Raw genomic sequence first — 22,301 nt, forward strand, 5'->3', positions numbered from 1 at the left:
CGGGGGCGCGCGGGAGGCGCAGGGGCTGAGTCCCTTTCCACCTGCCGGCGCGAGCGCAGCGCCATGGGCGGCCGCCAGCCGGGGGAACGCCGGGCTGAGCCCCGCTGAGCCCACCGGGCCGGCCATGGGCGACCGCGAGCGCAACAAGAAGCGGCTGCTGGAGTTGGTGCAGGCGGCGGGCACCGGCAACTCTCACTGTGCCGACTGCGGGGCGGCGGGTAAGGGCGCGGCGGCCCGGAGCAGGACCCCTGCCCTCCTCCCCTCCTTCCAGACCCGGTCCCGTCCCGGGCGCCCGCCGGACTCGGGCGTGACCCTTCTGACACCTTCGCACCCAGCCCGCGAATCTCCGACCCGCGCCCCTGGCCGAGCTCTCCACATCCGATGCGGCGCCCACCCGAACCCAGATCCCCTGACCTCCCCACTCTGGACCCCTACACTAGACCCGGACCCGGATGCCCTGACCGTCTCGATCGCCTCCCAGCCAGACACCCCCCCTTCCCCCCCCCCCCAGACCTCAGTCCCTGACGTCTTCATCCGGACCTGGTCACCTCCCACGCTCTCGGACCCAAACATCCCCCACACCGAGGGGTCCAGGCCCACAGCTCCTGACCTTCCAGTGACCCCTTCCCTGCCCCCGGACGCCCCGGGTCCTCCCACGTTCCTGTCGCGCGGCGCGCGGACCCTGCGGACGTCCAGGGGCCCTGCGGCGCACTTCCCCACCTGCAGCTCCCCAGCTTGGCGTCCCGGGGTCGGCCCCTCCCTCCGCGCTCTCCTCTCGGTTCCCCGGAGTCTTGTCACTTCCACTTCGTGCTCGCCGTAACTTCTCGCCCCGCATCCCTACACTCCTTCCAGGATCATCCTGGTCGCCGCCGTGCCTTGGCGGGTGGGCTGACCAGAAGGTAGCATGCGGGTATCTTAGTTAACAAGGTGGGGTGGGGGGGGGGTGGGAACCGAGAGAGAAAGGTTTCCGAGCCTGGGCAGCGCTGGGCACCGCCGCATGAATTCTAACCGCCAAGCCCGCCTCTCCCAGCACCCCCAGCCCAGCCCTGGTCTCCGTGCCTAGCTCACCATACAACTCCCCTTCTACCCTCTTTGCCCCGCAGATCCTGACTGGGCCTCCTACAAGCTGGGCATCTTCATCTGTCTGAATTGCTCCGGCGTCCACCGCAACTTCCCAGACATCAGCAGAGTTAAATCCGTGAGACTTGACTTCTGGGATGACAGTACCGTGGAGGTAGCGAGGGGCGCGCGTGGACAGCCTTGGAACCGCAGAACCGGGGTGGAGGCGGTGGGTAGGGCGTCCAGAGCAGGAAACTGAGTTCCAGAGAGGAGCAAGAACTAGCAAGAGAAAACACAGCCTGTCAGAGTGCCTGCCTAGACAGAGGCCCCGAGTTCAAGGCCCTGAGCTTGTTATTTCCCTCAGTTTCCACATCTGTATTGTAAGGATACCACTACCCCTTCCCCCGGTTGCCATAAGGATTAAATGTAGGCTCAATGCCTACAAAATAAATAGTCAAGTAACAGCTGCTGTTATCATTAGCTGAAGTCTTGGACTGGAACAGTATACTGATCATGGTCTGCAGTCCCCCTTCCGGCCCCCATAACCAGGAAGGGCACCATTTTGCTCTCCTGACCTATGCAAATGGATGCAATCTGGATGACTATACCGTTTTTGGCCAGAAGACCTTCAGAGAACAAGCAGTTCTAAACTGTACTGGTTGGCTGAGGATTTATTTCAAGGACTATTGGAGGAGCAGGCCCATGTTTACAGAGAGCCCACTCTGTGCCGGGCCCTGTGGTAGATGCCTTATTCGTTGGACACATAGTTACTGTAAGCTTACTAGGTGCTGGGTATTAAGGAAAGAACAATGAATGAGATAAAGTCTCGTCCCACGGGGAGCTTACACCCTTCTAGTGCAGGGGAAAGACAGGAAACCAGTAACCAGCACATAGACCTGAAGGTTGTTTCTTTGTCCTTACAACCCCCCTGTTAAACTTTCTTCATTTTTGCAGTTGAAATCCCTGAAGCTCACAGGGTTAAGTATCGCCCAGGGGTCACTCAGTGAATAAACGGAACAGCTGGAATGTGAAATCTGCTCTGTTGGGGTCCAAAGCCCATGCAAATCCTGGGTCACAGCCCAGCAGCCCCAGGGGAGGGGAGAAGGGTTCACTCTGCTCACAGGATGTGAATTAGCAACCTGATGTCTCTTCCCACATGGGCCCTAACCCCAGATATGCCACCTCTGTTACTGAGTGCTAACTCTTGGCCAGGGCCACTCTTGGCAATTCTGCCTCTGGGTACCTCGGGTGTCATAGGACCCCAGTGATCACCCTGACTTAAGTACTCAGTGGCGCCACCTCTGACTTCTTCCATCCTCCAGCTATGTCTATCCGCTGCAGGCTTGCCGGGACTGGTGCTGGTGGTCCTGGCCATCTGTGGAGGGGGTGGGACAAAGTACATGTGCTTTGGAGTTGGACAGGTTTGGGTTCAAATCCTAGCTCTCCACTTTCTAGCTGTGCCACCTTGAGTAAGTCACCTAACCTCTCTGAGCCCCAGTTGCCTCACCTTTAAAATGAGGATGGCGGTATTAAAATTGTTGAGGGGATGGAATGAAGTAATGGGTAAGAACTGTGAAGTTCTCTGCCAGCGTGAGGCGTGGTTGTTACTGCACCTCAGTGTTCTGGCCTGGGGCTTCCCAGCAGCATGAATGACCAAGCCTGGGGTGCGTCAGACCCCAAGTAGGAGTGTCTCCTGACTGGGTCTAGGAGCCAGTGGGAAGAGTGGCCTTCTGGGTAGACCATGGTTTCATTTCACATTTTTTCATGTTCTAATATTACCCCAACTTGCTGCTGTTTTGCAGTTTATGACCCACAACGGGAACCTCCGTGTGAAGGCCAAGTATGAAGCCAGAGTCCCTGCTTTCTACTATATCCCCCAGGCCAACGACTGTCTGTGAGTGGGTGATTTCTCAGTCTCACCTCCCCCACCCCTATTCCATTTGTCTGCGGTGGTCTTTTCTTTTCTTAAAAAAATTTTTAATGCCTATATCTGAGAGAGAGAGAAAGCAGGGGGAGGGGCAGAGAGAAAGGGGGACAGAGGGTCCAAAGCAGGCTCCGCTCTGACCGCAGAGAACCTAACACGGGCCTCGAACTCACAAACCGTGAGATCATGACCTGAGCCGAAGTCGGACGCTTAACTGACTGAGCCACCTAGGCGCCCCTGTGGTGGTCTTTTCTATGGACCTGGTGGATCCAGAAAGACATTTGGTACTGTCATGGAGAACACGTAGATGTGGTCTAGTTCCCTCTCTGTCTTTATTGCGTGGATTGTCACTTCACTGTCTGGGACTCAGTTTCCAAGCTGTGAAATAGGGCATTTTCTCTGTGATTCCTTTGCCTCTGATGTTGTCCTAGCCTACTGGTGGTGGCTAACTTGATAGAGAAGAAAAACGCTGGTATTTTAGTAGAGCAAATGTGTTCCAGCTACTTCCTATGGAGTGTTGTGCCCAAGGCTGTCCCACAGGCCTCAGCATAGCTGCAACTCAGCTGTCTGGCCCCAGGTCCCTAAGTAGTAACCATATAAATAAGAGTAGCCACTAATATTCATTGAGCTTTACCTAGGTACCTGTGCTAAATGCTTATGGGCATGAATTTGTTTAATTCAACAACTCTGAGACAACACTGTCTTGATCTCCATGATACAGATGAAGTACCTGAGGCTCATAGAGACAGAACTGGGACTGACTAGCCCATCTGACACCAGGGCCTGCTGTTGGGTACCATGGCACTGGGGAAATTCAATATAAGGGCGGGAAGCTGTGAAGCATCACGAGGTTTCAGGTCCCTACACGTGAGGGGTCAGTGTGACTTCAGCCTCTGCAGGACTGACTGCCTGAGGCTTAGCCTCCCTCCCAGGGACTCAGCCTCACTGCCAGGGTTGCTAGGCAGCGCCCCACCCCCACCCCCACCCCCAGTATAAATGTGAAGAAGGTACCTTTTGGGCAGATATAGCTCATGGGGGCTATGGCTTGCAGAGAGCAGGCTGTATTTCAGCCACCATTGTCTTCTAGTGTCAGCAGGAAGCTCTTGGCCAGTGCACCAACTGTGCAACTGTACTTAGTACCCTGCCATTTCCCAATATTTAAGCAACCCAGGGGCTACTGATGCAGCATGGAGTGGCAGGGGAGGCACAGTATTGCACTCAGAAGATCCCAGTATTGTTTCCTGACTCTACCACTCTGTAGCTGTGAAAAGGTGGACAAGTTACCCAACTTCTCTGAATCATGGCATCATCATCTGTGAAATGTAGATAATGATGCCCATATCATGGCATGGTGGTAGAGATTAAATGAGATAATTTGTGTAAAATGTCTCACAGGCCACATGACAGGCTAGTTTTAACCCGTTTCTTCGGAATGCTGTCTGGTCCCTGGGCCAGCTGAGGGATGTGCCAGGCTTAACTCAAGAGGGTCTGGCTCACCTTGCCTCACTGCTGCCACTCAGCCCTTTGCTGCAAAGAGAAAGGAACAGGCATTTGATGAACACCTACTATGTGCTCAGCTTTCTGCCAGCACTACAGATACTACTTGCTGCGACTTTAACCACAGCCCTGTACCTTACCCGCTTTTAGCAGAACACTCACGGCCTCCTCCCTGTAATTCTAAAGGTCCTCGAAGTTTCCCACCTCTAGGACCAGGCCTGGGGTCTCAGTCTCCGTTCCCTCTCCCGGCTCTGATCCTGTCACTCAGGATTCCATGGTGGGTTTGGTGACTCTCCTCAACGTGCTGGGTGTGAGGGCTGTGCATTAGGTAGGACTCTTGGTGGTAAGTGACAGAAACCCAGTTTAAACCAGCTTAGGCATGAGGGGATTTTATGGGTTCTGGGAATCAGACTGTAGGAGGGACACAGGTGGAGCCACCCTCAGGAAGGACAAGCCAGGGGCTCGAACGCTGTCAGGCCTCTCCTACTCTGTCTGGCTCTCATTCCTGCACCTTTTCCTCAGCCAGGCTTTTTTCATAGAGCTGGGAACAAGGCCACTTCCCGGTCCCCGGCCCCAGCTCTCAGCCTGACCCAGAGAGGGCTTCCAATCTATCCCTCTCTTGGTTTTGCTCCACACGGCCCAGGGCAGAGCTCTGATTGGCCAGTTCAGGCCAAGGACCCAGCTCTAGGTCATTCCCAGTGTCTTGGAAGTAAACCTTGGAACATTTCCCTGGAAGAGGCAAGAGGGAACCCAACAGTTGAAATAAGTTTCCTGCAGGGTTCATGGAGGACAATATCTGATTAAGCTAACATTAAACTCCTACTATGTGCTGATCGTGGTACTAGGCCCTTTTATATACATTTAAACCCCTCCTGGACCCTGAGGGGTAGGTAGGTATAATATTATTGACATATTCCCAAGTTCAGAGAAGTTAAGTAACTTGCTGTTGGTCACACAACGGATAAATCGTAGAGGAGGATGAGGTCCCAGGTGGTTGGACCCCAAGTTCAGAGAAGTTAAGTAACTTGCTGTTGGTCACACAACGGATAAATCGTAGAGGATGAGGTCCCAGGTGGTTGGACCCCTATGTCACTGCTCTGTCCAGTGTGGCATGCCCAGACTTTGTGGGAAAGCCACAGGAAGAGGTTCATGGACTCCCCTGGCGTCAGCTTATGAGCATGCAGTGGGGGGTGGCAGTGTAGATGGTCCCGGGGAGCCGGTTGACCTAGAGGGCTGGGCTGGGGTTGGAATAGCCCAGTGGTTTTCATAGAGCCCCTTGGGGGAAATCTTTTTCCTCAGGAGACACTGGAAGTATCTAAAGACATTTTGGGGTGTCCTAACTAGGGGTGGGGGACTATTGGCCTCTAGGGGATAGAGGCCAGAAATGCTGCTAAACCGGCTACAGAACACAGGATGCTCCCCCCTCTCCCACAACAAAGAATTAGCCCCAAGTGTAACAGTAACAAGGCTGAGAAGCCCTGGGTAGTCTGAGCAGACAGTTGCTGTGGTGCTCCCACCCTGTGGTAAGAGGATGCACCAGACACAGTTGACCAAGGGCTCTCTCTTTTTAGGGTCTTAAAGGAACAGTGGATTCGAGCTAAGTATGAAAGACAGGAATTCATGGCCGATGGGAAAACCATCTCACCCCCAGGTAAGTTCTTTTGTGGTCTGCGTTCTAATGAGTCCTGGAGAATAGAGTGTCTGAATATCAGGGCCTAATCAGGAGATATCTGCCGGCCTCACTCTGGCCACAGAGGCCAAGGTGTGGGTTCCTCTGCCTCTGAAACAGCAACATGTCAGCTGGTGGGGTTTTATGGTCTGAGTGGTTGAGAAGCATTTTTATCTCAGGTCCCCGCAGGGCCACAAGTGTGTATAGAGTCTTAGTATAAAATTGCAGGAAGACTCACCCGCTGGGCAGAGTAATTAGAAAAAGGCACCCCTGCTCCCGGTGAGGGTAGCCCCTGCTGCGGCACGAGGCTCGGGCAGGCACACGAGAGGGATTTCAGCCTCCCTTTCCACCTTTGTGTGGGGCACGACCTCATCGCTGGCCCTCGACCCCTGGCGGTTGCTGCCCAGCTGCTCTGAGTCCAAGCTGACACCGACCCAGAGTACAAAGTGCACAAAACCACTGTGAGGACCCAGCAGCAGCCTGTGTCAGCGCTCCTAGCCACCAGGAGCACGCGGTATTCTTCGGCCAGCGGGTGCCTGGAGGTCACTCATTATTTCCGGCCTCTGGAGAGTTTCATTAGGCCGATGTCAACGTGAAGCCGGGCAGGACCATATGGGCGTCTTTCAGAATCATCCCGTTTCTCAGGACTTAGGCTCCTTAAGGGCTTACTCTGTCTTGTGAAACAGCCAAAGAAGGAAGTTAGTGGGGGGAGCCCAACCAAAATCATAAGACATTGCGAATTTGGCTCCAGAGGGAACCCTGCGTGCTGCAGCTGATAGAGCTAAGTTAGATTTCAGAGGTTTTTAGCACGGGGTGGAGCGTTCGTTCTCCCCTTAAGGAGGTAGAATCTTGAGGATGTAGGTGTTCACTCTTTCTCGTCTTTGGCGGCCAAGGTAACCGAGAAGGGTTCTTGTGGAAGCGGGGAAGAGACAATGCGCAGTTCCTGAGAAGGAAGTTTGTTCTCCTGGCAAGAGAAGGCCTCCTGAAATACTATACTAAAGAAGAGGTAAGAGGCCAGACCGGCGAGGGCTCCCCTCCCTGAGCCCTGGCTCCCACCCCCCCGGAGGCTGCATTTAAATCAATGGTGCTGAGCCTTATGGCTAAGCCTTCAGCACCACATTCTGCCGCTCTTCCTTGGTGATGCAACTCATAGAGTCCACAAAAAAACACACCTTCTCTTCGCTTCAAATCGGATTAAGCCTTGGATGATCACTTGAATTTACTTCACCTATTCATGCACTCGAGAATTTATTTAGTGAGCACCTGCTATATACTAGGCATAATTGCAAGCACTGGGGAAACACAGCAGCGAACTAAACGAAGCTGCTGTTCTCACGGGGCTTTCATTCTAGTGGAAGGAGACAGGTGGTAAACCAAAACGTACATCGATATATGACATATGAGGTGGTAGGAGGCGCTATGAAGTGTAATAAAAGAGGGCGAAGAGTTAGAGAGGATGGCGAGAGCCTGACTGGCAACACACAGTGGTCGGGGAAGGCCCCTCTGATGACATTTAAGCAGAGAAGTGAACACAAGTGAGCAAGTCATGTGCATATGTGGGGAAAGAGTAGAAGTAGAGGGAACACGATGTGCAGAAGCCCTGAATACGGCCGTGGCCATGGCTGGCACTCACACCGCGTGCCAGTTAGAAAATGGCTCCTCTGAGGGGCGCCTGGGTGGCGCAGTCGGTTAAGCGTCCGACTTCAGCCAGGTCACGATCTCGCGGTCCGTGAGTTCGAGCCCCGCGTAGGGCTCTGGGCTGATGGCTCGGAGCCTGGAGCCTGTTTCTGATCCTGTGTCTCCCTCTCTCTCTGCCCCTCCCCCGTTCATGCTCTGTCTCTCTCTGTCCCAAAAATAAATAAAAACGTTGAAAAAAAATTAAAAAAAATTAATGAATTCAACATCCAACTATCCTGTGAACATTAATCCCCCCCAAAAGACCAAGAGAATTGATATGCCATTTTGGATTCCTTTTTGAGTCCCCAGTAGATTAAATGAATTTAAGTTTGAAATAATCATGGGGCGCCTGGGTGGCGCAGTCGGTTAAGCGTCCGACTTCAGCCGGGTCACGATCTCGCGGTCCGTGAGTTCGAGCCCCGCGTCAGGCTCTGGGCTGATGGCCCGGAGCCTGGAGCCTGTTTCCGATCCTGTGTCTCCCTCTCTCTCTGCCCCTCCCCCGTTCATGCTCTGTCTCTCTCTGTTCCAAAAATAAATAAAAAACGTTGAAAAAAAAAAACTTTCGAAAATGGCTCCTCTGAGACGGCGCAGCCCGGGGGCCCCAGTCTAGACAACCCGGAGCCTAGACTGCAGTTCTCCCTTGCACCTTAAGCCGGGGACTTTTTGTTTAGTGTACAGACTACTCGACCATAAGCCACAGCCCTGGCCTGAGTTGGGTGTGTGGTTGGTGGATTCGTAGGGCATCAAGGAAACCAAAGTGGAATGTGCAGAGGGAGCAAAGAAAAGGATGGAAAGAGGTGAACCCATGCAGGTGAGGACCTTGTAGGGCCTAGTAAGACTCAAGATTGTTTTCTGTTTTTGTTTTTGTTTTGTTTTTGAAACAGCTTTATCAAGACATAAATTCACTGGGCGCCTGGGTGGCTCAGTCGGTTAAGTGCCCAACTTCAGCTCAGGTCATGGTCTCACGGCTCCTGAATTCGAGCCCCACGTCGGGCTCTGCTCTGTGTCAGCATGGAGCCTGCTTGGGATCTTCTGTCCTCCTCTCTCTCTCTGCCCCTCTCCTGCTTCTACACTCCCTCTCTCTTTCTCTCTCTTTCAAAAGTAAATAAAGAATTTAAAAAATATATGTAGATTCACATACTATGCAATTTGCCCATTTAAAGCATACAATTCATGGCTTTTAGTATATTCAGAGAGTTGTGCAACTGTCACCACAATCAATTCTAGAACATTTTCATAACCCCCAAAAGAAATCCCAAACCCGTTGGCTGTAATCCTCTATCCACTCGACCCCCAGCCCCAGGTGACCACTGCTCTACTTCCTGTCTCTCTAGATTTGCCTGTTTCGGATCCTTCATACACGTGGAATATGTCGTCTTTTGTAACAGACCTCTTTCATTTAGCGTATGTTTTTCTTTAAGTTTATTTATTTTGAGAGAGAAAGAGAGAGAGAGAGAGCAGGGGAGGGGGCAGAGAGATGCAGAAGGAATCCCAAGCGGGCTCCTCACCTTTAATGCAGAGCCCTACGCGGGGCTCAAACCCACCAACTGTGAGATCATGACCTGCGCCAAAGTCAAGAGTCGGAGCCTTCACCGACTGAGCCACCTAGGCGCCATTTAGCATATAGTTTTCAACGTTTATTTATTTTTGGGACAGAGAAAGACAGAGCATGAACGGGGGAGGGGCAGAGAGAGAGGGAGACACAGAATCGGAAACAGGCTCCAGGCTCCGAGCCATCAGCCCAGAGCCTGACGCGGGGCTCGAACTCGCGGACCGCGAGACCGTGACCTGGCTGAAGCCGGACGCTTAACCGACTGCGCCACCCAGGCGCCCCAGCCATTTAGCATATAGTTTTAAGGTTCATTCATGTTGTAGCATGAATTAGTACTTTGTTTCTTTTTATTGCCAAGTGCTGGCCCACTGCATGGATACTTATTTCATCTGTTCACTTAGTTGATGGACATTTGCATTTTCACTTTTTGGGCAAGTGTGAATAGTGCTGCTAATAAACATAGGTATACAAGTTTTCATGTAGACATCTGTTTCCATCTTTCCTGGGTCTATACCTAGAAATGGAACATACTTGGGTCATATGGTAACTCTGTACTTAATATTTGAAGGAACTGCCACACTGCTTTCCAAAGGCGCTGCACCATCATATGTTGTGAAGTTTCCAGCAATGTGTGAAGGTTCCAGTTGCTCCGCTGTTTTCTCATTTTCTGCTGTAGCCACCTTGGTGGGTCTGAGACAGTATCTGATTGTGATTTTGATTTACGTTTCCTTGGTGGCTAATGATGTTGGGTGTCTTTTCATGGGCTTATTGGCCATGTGTACATCATCTTTGTAGAAATGTCCGTTCACAGCCTTTTCCTATAGTTTAATTATCTTATGTGGCTTTTTGTTATTGAGTTTTTATAGTTCCTTATTCTAGATAGAGGTCTATATTGGATAGATGATTTACAAAAAAGGTTAGGCTTTTTGGATTCTACTCTGAGATGAGAAGCCACAGGAAGGTTTTGAGCAGAGAAGTGATATAATTTGATTTAGACTTTTTACCTTTTGGGAATGAAAGTCTTGTGATGGGTGAACATTTTGTAGGGACAGTTTCTTCTTTTTCATTTCATTTATTCATTTTATTTTTTAAATATTTATTTATGTATTATTTTATTTTTTTTAATTTACATCCAAGTTAGCATATAGTGCAACAATGATTTCAGGAGTAGATTCCTTAATGCCTCTTACCCATTTAGCCCATCCCCCCTCCCAAAAATGTTTATTTTTGAGACAGAGAGAGAGAGAAAACACTAGTGGGGGAGGGGCAGAGAGAGAGAGGAAGACACAGACTCTGAGACAGGCTTCAGGTTCTGAGCTGTCAGCACAGAGCCTGATGCGGGGCTCAGATCTGAGACAGTGAGATCATGGCCTAGGCTGAAGAAGGACGCTTAACTGACTGAACCACCCAGGCCCCTCCATACCCCCACCCCTGCCAAAATTTTATTTTTAAGTAATCTCTACACTCAATGATGGGCTCAAACCCACAACTCCAAGATCAAGAGTCACATGCTCTTACCGAGTGAGCCAGCCAGGCGCCCAGACTTAAACTTTTTTTTTTTTTTTTGGTTCTTTTTTTTTTTTTTTCCAACATATGAAATTTATTGTCAAATTGGTTTTCATACAACACCCAGTGCTCATCCCAAAAGGTGCCCTCCTCAATACCCATCACCCACCCCCCATCAACGCTCAGTTAGTTCTCAGTTTTTAAGAGTCTCTATGCTTTGGCTCTCTCCCACTCTAACCTCTTTTTTTTTTTTCTTCCCTTCCCCCATGGGTTTCTGTTAAGTTTCTCAGGATCCACATAAGAGTGAAAACATATGGGGCGCCTGGGTGGCGCAGTCGGTTAAGCGTCCGACTTCAGCCAGGTCACGATCTCGCGGTCTGTGAGTTCAAGCCCCGTGTCGGGCTCTGGGCTGAGGCTCAGAGCCTGGAGCCTGTTTCCAATTCTGTGTCTCCCTCTCTCTCTGCCCCTCCTCTGTTCATGCTCTGTCTCTCTCTGTCCCAAAAATAAATAAACGTTGCAAAAAAAAATTTTTTAAAAGAGTGAAAACATATGGTATCTGTCCTTCTCTGTATGGCTTATTTCACTTAGCATCACACTCTCCAGTTCCATCCATGTTGCTACAAAGGGCCATATTTCATTCTTTCTCATTGCCACATAGTACTCCATTGTGTATATAAACCACAATTTCTTTACCCATTCATCAGTTGATGGACATTTAGGCTCTTTCCATAATTTGGCTATTGTTGAAAGTGCTGCTATAAACATTGGGGTACAAGTGCCCCTATGCATCAGTACTCCTGTATCCCTTGGGTAAATTCCTAGCAGTGCTACTGCTGGGTCATAGGGTAGGCCTATTTTTCAGACTTAAACTTTTTATTTTTTTTTTAATTTTTTTTTTCAACGTTTTATTTTTTTGGGACAGAGAGAGACAGAGCATGAATGGGGGAGGGGCAGAGAGAGAGGGAGACACAGAATCGGAAACAGGCTCCAGGCTCTGAGCCATCAGCCCAGAGCCTGACGCGGGGCTCGAACTCACGGAGCGCGAGATCGTGACCTGGCTGAAGTCGGACGCTTAACCGACTGCGCCACCCAGGCGCCCCCAGACTTAAACTTTTTAAAGGAGCATTCTGGCTACTGTTGGGTTCAGGGTGGGGCAGGGAGGGGGCAAGAGTAGAAGGAGAGAAAGCAGTTAGGAAGCTATTGCAATAATCAAGCGAGGAATCAGGGTGCCTGGCTCAGTTGGTAGGGTCAACTCAGGGTCGTGAGTTCGAGCCCCACATTAGGCACAGAGTTTACTTAAAGAAAATAAAAATAAATAAATTAAAAAAAAAATCAGATGAGGACTAATGGTGGATTAGACCAGGCCAATGGTGAAGGAGGTGGTCAGAGGTGGTCTGATCTTGGAAGTAGAACCAACAGGATTTACGGATTGATTGGCTGTGAGGTGTGAAAGTAAGGAGAATCCAGGGTAGTTCCCAGCTTTTTGCCCTACAGAACTAGAAGGACAGAGTTTCCATTTGCTGAGATGGCAAAGACTTGGCTCCCTGAAGGGATGATCAGGAGGCTTTTTTGGTTTGAGATGCTTATTAGTCATCTAGGGGGAAACATTGAGAAGGAAGTTGGATATGTGAGTCTGGAAGTTTGGGGAGAGTCTGAAGCTGGAGTCCTCAGCACTGAGACTGTGTTGTTGTTGTTGTTTTTAATGTTTATTTATTTTTGAGTGAGAAAGGGAAAGAGAAGCAGAGAGAGAGGGAGAGAGAATCCTAAACAGGCTCCACACTGTCAGCACAGAGCTGGATGCAGGGCTTGAACTCACTGGGAGATCATGACGCGAGCTGAAACCAAGAGTCAGACACTTAACCGACTGAGCCACCCTGGCACCCCAGCACTGAGACTGGTTTAACAATGGGACTGGCTGGGATCACCTGGGTAGGGAGTGTGGGTAGATGACAAAAGAAGCCCAAGGACTCAAGTTTTTTGGTTTTGTTTTGGTTTCCTATCCCCCCCCCCCCCCAAAAAAAATGTGTTTGCTGGGATAGTTTCCCACTCATCTTAATTCAGGGAGCTTTAGTGCTGCTTCTGTTGGGGGACCATCCTCCTGTAAGTCTTGCTTGTCGTCCTGTAGGTGGGCAGTGGGGCAGCCAACCCACACCACCGTTTGTCCACGGCTAAAGACGGTGGTGATTTTGTAGCATCCCGGGCACGGCACGTCCATGAAGTGGGAGCTGGGGCTCTGCACCAGGGGGCTTCTTCTTGCGCTCCCTCTTCTCTTCCGGGGATGGGTGGAGGAGATTCTTTGCAAGAAGCATGTTCTTGGGGGGGGTGGGGGGGTTGTCACCGCTGGAAAGGAGTGAGAGCAGAAATCCTACAACTGAGTAGTTTAGTACTTGTTGCTGAATGACAAACCACCAAAAACTCAGTGTCTTAAAACATCAGGTTATTATTTCTCTCAGTCCTGTGGGTCGGGAATTGGGGAGGCCTTGGCTGCTGCGGTGTGCTCCATGTGTGCATCCGCCGGCTCACTCACCCTGCTGCACCGCCGGGTGAGAAGGCCCAGAAAGCCTTCGCTCATGTGTCTGGTGCGTGGCTGCAGGTAGCCTCTGTCTCTCCATGTGCTGGTTCCGCGTTCAGGAGGCTGGCTTGAGCTTCCTTGCAACATGGCAGCTGGTCTCCCCCAAGCACAGGTGGGTGCTGCTTGGCCTCTTAAACGCTAGGTCAGGAACTACCTTGTGTCAATCAAAGCACCTTGAGCAGCCAGCACTGATGCAAGGGAAGGGGATATAGACTCCCCCCTCTTTATGGGTATAATGGCGCGTGCGTACTGGGAGGGAAAGAATTGGTAAGGACCATCTTTGGAGATTATTTACCACACCGAGTCCTGAGACACTCCAATATTTAGAGGGCAGAAGGAAGAGACATTTCCAGCAGAGAATGTGAAGGAGTGGCCAACAAGGGCAGAAAAGGACAAGCTCTGAGCACTTTAGCCATGACCTGTCTCCATTTCCTGTATGTAGGCCTTTTTATTGAAAAAAAAAAAAAAAATTGCCCCTGTTGCTCTTCTAGATGGACCAGAGCAATGCCAGCAGGTCTCCAGTGTGACTGCAGCCTGGGGCCAAGTGAAACATGGTGGGGCGGGTGAAGAGTATTAACCCTCCAAGTGAGAGTCCGGGATTTCTTCTCAGTCTTCAACGTAAAGCACTGAAAAAAGTTGTAGGTGCAAAAGGCAGGAGGAGGAGAGGCAGCTGCAGAGTTAGGAGCAGCTGCTGTGATTTGGCCTCGAGGAGGGACTCATCCTTGGCTAGCAAAAGACGGTCTGTTTCCCAGTCCTCAGCCAGTTCAGTCTAAAACGGTCTAAAAACAGAATGAGTTGCTTTTGTTCTTTATTTCTTTTCCCCAAAGGGAAATTGTTTAAGGTTTGTTTGTTTGTTTGTTTATTATGTGAGCAAGGGAGGGGCAGAGAGAGAGGGAGAGAGAGAATCCCAAGCAGGCTCCACGCTCAGAGCAGAGCCCGATGTGGGACTTGATCTCATGACCATGAGATCACGACCTGAGCCAATATCAAGAGTGGGAAGTTTAATCGAGTGAACTACCTAGGCACTCCCAGAGGGAAAGTTTTTAAATTGTAGAGGTAATTCATTTTTATGTAAAAATTTTGGGTAATACAAAAGAATAAATATAAAGAAAGTGAAACTCAACATAATAAAATAGTAATACCCAGGACACATTAAAAAAAAAACTGTACAAAGTTGGGGTGCCCAGGTGGCTCAGTTGGATGAGCGTCCAACTTCGGCTCAGGTCATGATCTCGCGGTTTGTGGGTTTGAGCCCCGTGTTTGTGGGGTTGAGCTGTGCTGAGAGCTCAGAGCCTGGAGCCTGCTTCAGATTCTGTGGCTCCCTCTCTCTCTGCCCCTCCCCCACTCATTCTCTTTCTCTCTCAAAAATAAACGTTAAAAAAATAATAAAAAACCTACAAAGCAAAAAGAAAAGGAGAACCCATTGGAAAAATAGGTAAAGAAAATAGACTGGCAGTTCACAGTAAAGGAAGCCAAAATGGTCAATATAAGAGATGCTCAATCTCTCTGGCAGTCAGGGAAATGCAAGTTAAAGCCATAATAAGATATAGTACACACTCACCAGAATGGCTGGCGTTAAAAGGGCTGACCACCCCATGTCCTGGAAAGGATGTGGAGAAATCAGAACTCCCATACATTCCTGGTGGGACTGTGAAATGATACAACCACTTGGGAAAACCATTTGGCAGTTTTTTTGTGGGTTTTTTTTGGTAAGGTTTATTTATTTTTGAGAGAGACAGACAGAGCACAAGTGGGGGAGGGGCAGAGAGAGAAGGAGACACAGAATCCGAAGCAGGCTCCAGGCTCTGAGCTGTCAGCACAGAGCCCGACGCGGGGCTCGAACCCACAAACGACAAGATCGTGACCTGAGCCGAAGTCGGATGTTTAACAGACTGAGCCACCCAGGTGCCCCCATTTGGCAATTTTTAATGAAGGTAGATACACACATAAGCATATAACCCACCCATTCCACTCCTAGGTATTCAATGAAGAGGAACAAAAACACACGTCCATAAAAAACATTTGTACGCAAATATTCATAGATGCTTTATGCATTAAAAAAATCACCAAAACGTGGAACGAACCCAAATGTCCATCCACAGCTGAATGAACAAATTATAATATATCCATAGACTGAATATCACTGAGCAGTAAGAAGAGACAAACTGTGGACAAATGCAACAATGTAGATGAATCTAAGATAAATTATCCTGAGCAAAAGAAACCTTATGCAAGGGTGTGCACTATATAATGTCATTATAAGAAGTTGTGGAACAGGTTAAACTACTTTGTGTCGATAGAAAGGGGTATGTGATTGCCTGGGGTTGAGGTAGGGTGGGAATTGACTGCCAAGGGAGATGCGGGAAGTCTTAGGGTGATAATGATGTTCTATATTTGACTGTGGTGATGCTAATGTGGGTATATCCATTTGTCAAAAATCAAGCTGTATTCTTAAAATGAGTGCCATTTATTATTTATAAATTCTACCCCAGTGTAGTTGATTAAATGAAAATTAGCAATGATATCCAATTTCATAGCCATCATATTGGCAAAAAATTTAAATCTGCCAGTCAAGTGTTGGTGGGGATGTAGGGAAAGGAGCACTCCTCTGTTATTGAGTGTGTTATTCATTTCTATTATTCCGGATTCTATATTGAAGTAAATATTGGTACAACCACTGTGGAGAGCCGGTGAGCAGGATAATTTGGCAGTTTCCAGTAGGTCAAAGATGTATGCACTTGTGATCTACAGTTCCATTCTTAAATATATACTGCGACCTAGAGAAACTCTCACATATGTGTGCCAGGGACACACGCTGACTGCAACATCACTAATGATTGCAAAAAATCAGAAATAATATCTGTGAACAGGAAAATAGACTGGTAACTTTTGGTGTGGTCATTCACAAGAGCAAACTAGGTGGGTATAACTCAACATGAATAGAACTCAAAAATATAATGCTGAGCGACTAAAGCAAGATCTAGAATGATACATATAGTATGATACCATTTATGTACCTTAAAACCACAGAAAACAATACTATGTAATGTTCACAGATATGTAGATGTGTGTAAAAGTATAAAAAACATAGCTAGTGGCGCCTGGGTGACTCAGTCAGTTGAGTCTGACTTCAGCCCAGGTCATCATGATCTCACAGCATGAGTTCAAGCCCTACATCCGGCTTTGTGCTGGCAGCTCAGAGCCTGGAACCTGCTTTGGATTCTGTGTCTCCGTCTCTCTCTGCCCCTCCCCCACTTGCTCTCTCTCTCTCTCTCTCTCTCTCTCTCTCCCTCAAAAATAAATAAACATTAAAAAATTACAAAATAAATAAAGATAAAAAGTGAGCTAGAAGAATAAACATCAGACTCATGACAGTGATTGCCTGGGGGGAATACAGGAGAATGGGATAGAGTGAATAGTGGTGAAAGGGATTTTTGCCTTTATTCATAATATCATACTTCTTTTAGAAAAAGGAAGAATATTCACAAAATTAGATACTCTTTTTTGTGTTTTTAGTATTTCTAATAGTAAATATTCAAAAAAAAAAAAAATCTTCCAGGGGCGCCTGGGTGGCTCAGTTGGTTAAGCGTCTGACTCTTGGTTTTGGCTCAGGTCATGGTCTCACGGATTTGTTAGTTTGAGCCCCACATTAGGCTCTGTGCTAGCCAGTGCAGAGCCTGCTTGGGATTCTCTCTCTCACCCTCTCTCTCTGCCCCTTCCCGACTTGCTACTGTCTCTGTCTCTCTCAAAATAAATAAATAAGCTTTAAAAAAAAAAAAAAAAGGAAAGTCTTCCAATAGTCTTTCAAGAAAACCATTGTTGAGAGTGTTGGTGTAAACATTTCTGTATTTTTATGCATGTTCAAATTTATATACATATATATATATATGGAATGTATATATACTTTTGTGTGTATGTATGTATGTATAATTTCTTATATTAGTAGGTTCCTACTATACATCCTGTTTTCTGGGACTTGGTGTTTCTCACCCATGGATATCATGGATGTTTCTTCATATAAGTAATATTGATCTAAATTATCCTATAAAAATTCGGTGGTATTTCACTGTATGAATGTACCATGATTTATTTATTTAATCCATTATCCCTCATGTATATTTAAATTCTTTTGACATTTATTTATTTTTGAGAGGCAGAGAGAGACAGAGCATGAGCAGGGGAGGGGGAGAGAGAGGGGGAGACACAGAATCAGAAGCAGCCTCCAGGCTCTGAGCCATCAGCACAGAGCCCGAAGCGGGGCTCGAACCCACAGACTGGGAGATCATGACCTGAGCCAAAGTCGGACGCTTAACCAACAGAGCCACCCAGGCGCCCCATCCCTCATATATATTTAAATAATAGGTTTTCTTCTTCTTCTTCTACTACTGCCACCACCGTTATTACTATTCTAAAAAACACAGCAACAAACATCTTTTGAGATACATGTTTGCATTGTGATGCAATTACTATCTTGGGATAGATTCTTAGATGTGAAACTGTGACTCAAGGCAAAATACTGAACATTTTAATAAATATGATCAAATTTCCCTCTAGAGAAGATTATCCAACAGAACATTGTTCAGTGATGGAAATGTCCTATGTCTGCCCCGTCCAATACCCTAGTCGCTAGCCACACGTGGCTACTTGAGCACTTGAAATGGCTAAGCATAAGGAACTGAAGTTTTATTTTTATTTAATCTTAATTTAAATAGTCACATGTGGTTAATGGCTGGCACAGGTCTAGAGGGTTTGTATCATTTTCTTTTTTCTTTTGTTAAATGTTTGTTTGTTTTCACGCACGAGAGAGACAGATTGCAAGCAGGGGAGGGGCAGAGAGAAAGGGAGACATAGAATCTGAAGCAGGCTCCAGGCTCCACACTGTCAGCACAGAGTCTGACGGGGACTTGAAGTCATGAACTGCCAGATCATGAGCTGAGCCGAAGTCGGGTGCTTAACCGACTGAGCCACCCTAGGCGCCCCTGTGTCATTTTCCTCTCTCATCAGTTACGAACGAAAGTACTCTTTTCCTTTCCTTGCTTAGTATCAGTTAGTGCTTAACCTGTGTTCCAGACCCAGGCCAACAGAGTGGAGCGTGGGAGGGAGTGCCCCAAGGCCCCCACACCTGCCTTCATCTGTATATCTGTTTTATTGGTTTGGCTTCCATAGAGGAACTGCTTCAGAAAAAAATCTGTGGCTAAAAAATTTGACAAGTCCTAAGTTCAAGTCTGTCTAAGCCCCTTTCCAGCTCGGCGAAGCCAATCTGATTGAGTAGGAATGGTGGGATGACCTAAATGCAGGGAGCAGTAGAACCTCTGTGCATCTTGATATTAGAGCAAGAACATTTAAAAGCCCTGAAAAGTTACAGATTGGTTATCTGTTGGCATTAAGGCCTTGGTGAACGTGGTGAGATGTCACCTGCTTCCTCTCTTTCAGGGTAAAGGCCCCAAAGCTGTCATCAGCATCAGAGACTTGAATGCCACCTTTGAAACAGAGAAGATAGGGAACCCCCATGGGCTGCAGATCACCTACAGGAGAGAGGGCCACATCAGGAACCTGTTCGTGTACCACGAAAGTGGGAAGGTGAGCTGAGCCGTGTGGCTACCCCCAGCCTCCCGCCTGCACCCCAGGACTCTGCAGGCCCGCCCCGCAGCTCCCTTGTTCAGCTGCTCTTGAGATTTGCTGCCCCAGTTTGCCTTCGTCTGTTGTCACCTTCCGGTCTGAGATGGCTGTGTGAGGAAGGCAGAGCGAGATTAGGGAGAGACACCCGGCAGGTACCGTGGGTGTGTCTGGACAGTACACAGCCACTCAGGGGAGTCCAGTTGGTAGGAGGAACTATGCCCAGGGATGGCCAATCCAGATAAGGCAGGGAGTCTGAACACAGCAGGAGTGGATGGAAGACCGGGTGGCAGTGAATGCAGAGGCCTTGCTTCTCAGCAGGTGGTCCTGTGGTCCTGTACTAACAGCATTCGCATCACCTGGGAGCTTGTTAGACGGGAGTCTCAGGCCCACCTGAACCTACTAAATTAGGTATTGCATTTTAACAGGCTCTCTAGGTGATCCTTAAGCACATTAAAGTTTAAGAAAGCAGGGGCGCCTGGGCGGCTCAGTCAGTTAAGCGGCTGAGCCTTGACTTCAGCTCAGGTCATGATCTCACAGTTCGTGGGATCTACCCCTGCCCTGGGATTCTCTCTCCCTCTCTCTCTCAAGATAAATCAACATTTTTAAAAAATCGGCTTCTGTCAGAGAAGACCAAGCCAATAGTACAGGTCCAAGAGGATAAGCCGGGTCACAATGAGCAGAGTCATGTGACTTGGGAGTCATGTGCTAAGTGGAGGTGGGGGTAAAGGTGAGGTCTGACATTTTGTGAGTACCTGTTAATTCTGTGCCAGGCACTGTTCTCGGCTATCACTATACATCATTTATGTCTTCATTTTTTTTTTCTTAAGTAGCCTCCACACCCAACGTGAAGCTTGAATTCACAACCCCGAGATCAAGAGTCACATGCTGTGCTGCCTGAGCCAGACAGGCACCCCACAATACAGCACTTTTTTCTTTCTTTTAAAAATTTTTTTAGTGTTTATTGATTTTTGAGAGAGAGAGAGAGAGAGAGAGAGAGAGAGAGAGAGACAGAGTGCATGCAGGAGAGGGGCAGAGAGAGAGGGAGACACAGAATCTGAAGCAGGCTCCAGGCTCTGAGCTGTCAGCACAGAGCCCGACGCGGGGCTCGAACTCACGAACCCTGAGATCATGACCTGAGCTGAAGTCGGGTGCTCAACCGACTGAGCCACCCAGGCACCCCGTGCAATACATCATTTCTTAATCCTCAAAACAATCCTGGAAATGTTTTCACCCTATGTCCCTGAGGCATGGGCACATTAACCCAGACTATGGTTCTTGGGTCCTGTAGTCCATTTTACCACTCTACGTGGCCCTCCTGGAAGGAGAATCCTTGGCAGCAGGAGCCAGAAACCTGACTCAGGGGCTAGATCTTCCCAAGCGGCACTAGCACTGGGACGCTGTCTTCACGCTTTGGGCAGAGTTCCCAGTGGCGCAGTCTGAGGAACAGGGGTTCGGAATCAGAAACTGGAGCCCTGGGTCCTCCGCTCTGGGCTGTGTTACTGGGGCACATCCCTTCCCCTCCTCCATCTGCGTTTATAGATCAGAACACCCGCCTCCCAGAGGGGTTTTGAGGGTTGAGTGACCATGAACCATGAATGTGAAAGCATTTCAGTACGGTGAAATGCATTTCAAACATTAACCGCTGCTAATGATTTATTGGCACATGATGGTAACAGTTGTAAAAGGTTAAGAATCTTACGGGCAATTTCACATCTCTGTCACTTATTCATTCATGAGTTCACTCTTTCCTTGAATGCTTATTGGGTCTTTGCAGTATACAAAGCACTGCTGTAGGTTTAGAGAGTGTGGTGGTGAACAGGGCAGAGCCGTGGGCAGGCCTCAAGGATCTCGGTCTGGGGAGGGAGTCAGATGAGGAAAGAGGCACCTGCTGATACCGTGTTGATGGGCTGTCAGTCATGCTCGGTCACACAGGAAGCACGTAAGTGGCCCAGTCTCGGGGGCGGGGCAGTCAAAAAGGCATTCCAGAGGAAAGAGTCTCTATTTAAAAATTATGTGAATATGTTGAAAAAGAGGACACTCAAATCAGCTTAAAGGGAGCATGAATGGGAAATATACAAGGGTGTTTATTTTAAGGGCAACAAATCTGGCTGGGCCTCCTGAGAGATTAGAGTCAAGAACTGTGGTGTGTGTGTGAGAGAGAGAGAGAGAGAGAGAGCCAGAGAGAGCAGTGAGCCCTCTTAACAGGAGCACATTGTTCTATGACACCTGAGGTGCAAGTATAGTACTTATTTATTTCTCTAAATTCAAGGACCCCCAGGGGCACCTGGCTGGTTCAGTTGGTTGAGTGTCCTACTTTATTTTTATTTATTTATTTTAACGTTTATTTACTTTTGAGACAGAGAGAGACAGAGCATGAACAGGGGAGGGGCAGAGAGAGAGGGAGACACAGAATCTGAAACAGGCTGCAGGCTCTGAGCGGTCAGCACAGAGCCCGACGCGGGGCTCGAACTCACGGGCCGTGAGATCATGACCTGAGCCGAAGTTGGACGCTTAACCGACCGAGCCACCCAGGCACCCCGAGTGTCCTACTTTAGCTCAGGTCATGATCTCCCAGTTCATGAGTTCCAGCGCCTCACTAGGCTCTGTGCTGACAACATGGGGCTGGCTTCTGATCCTCTGTCTCCCCCTTGCCCTCTACCCCTTGCCTGCTTGCACTCTCTCTCGCTCAAAAAAAAAAATAAAAAATAAAAAATAAAATAAATAAATAAACATTTAAATTCAAGGACCCCCCCATTCCCCAAAGTGGCAAGAAATCTAATATCAACCCTCTTTCTTGACTTCCTTCCTTGGTTTTACCAGAATCTTGGGACTGGGAGACATGGAGGAGAGCCCTGGTTCTTGGTCCATGGTGGGCTCTCTGCTGTTGCCCTGTGTCCACAATGGATGCCCGGGGCCACCCCTCTGTGCCAATCACTATACGAGGGCTTTTGCTGAGGTGCCCAAGGTCTCTGATACTTACAGTTTCTGGCCCCTCCCATTTGCCCAGTTGTAGAGCATCTGAAAGCTTGGGTCTGGCCATTCTCTTCCCTTCAGTGCCCCAGCCTCTCTGTTAGAGAGGCATAAATAGAAGCTGCAAACTCATGCCTGCAGGAGCCAGGAAGGTAGTTGAAAAGTGAAGTGGATGGGGCACCTGGGTGGCTCAGTCCATTAAGCATCCAAGTCTTGATTTCAGCTCAGGTCATGATCTCATGGTTTGTGAGATGGA

At 48.7% G+C, this 22,301-nt stretch overlaps 1 protein-coding gene across 8 annotated transcripts in view; it reads left to right on the forward strand.

Annotated features, from left to right (window-relative positions):
* The window catches only part of ADAP2 (ArfGAP with dual PH domains 2), a 36,360-nt gene continuing 14,059 nt past the window's right edge, over positions 1-22,301 (forward strand). For 2 of the 8 annotated variants that reach the window (XM_045044556.1, XM_023244220.2), the window contains exons 1-6: positions 3-218; positions 1,104-1,234; positions 2,862-2,953; positions 6,052-6,131; positions 7,043-7,155; positions 18,890-19,036. In XM_045044556.1, the coding sequence (XP_044900491.1) occupies positions 125-218; positions 1,104-1,234; positions 2,862-2,953; positions 6,052-6,131; positions 7,043-7,155; positions 18,890-19,036 (657 nt within the window). In that variant the 5' untranslated portion in view covers positions 3-124. Of the gene's footprint in view, positions 219-743; positions 900-1,103; positions 1,235-2,861; positions 2,954-6,051; positions 6,132-7,042; positions 7,156-18,889; positions 19,037-22,301 lie in introns of those variants that run through there. The other 6 variants (XM_023244215.2, XM_045044555.1, XM_023244219.2 and 3 more) reach the window with 6 other exon arrangements.

This window comes from Felis catus, chromosome E1, assembly GCF_018350175.1.
Source record: "Felis catus isolate Fca126 chromosome E1, F.catus_Fca126_mat1.0, whole genome shotgun sequence".
NCBI classification, from domain to species: domain Eukaryota; kingdom Metazoa; phylum Chordata; class Mammalia; order Carnivora; family Felidae; genus Felis; species Felis catus.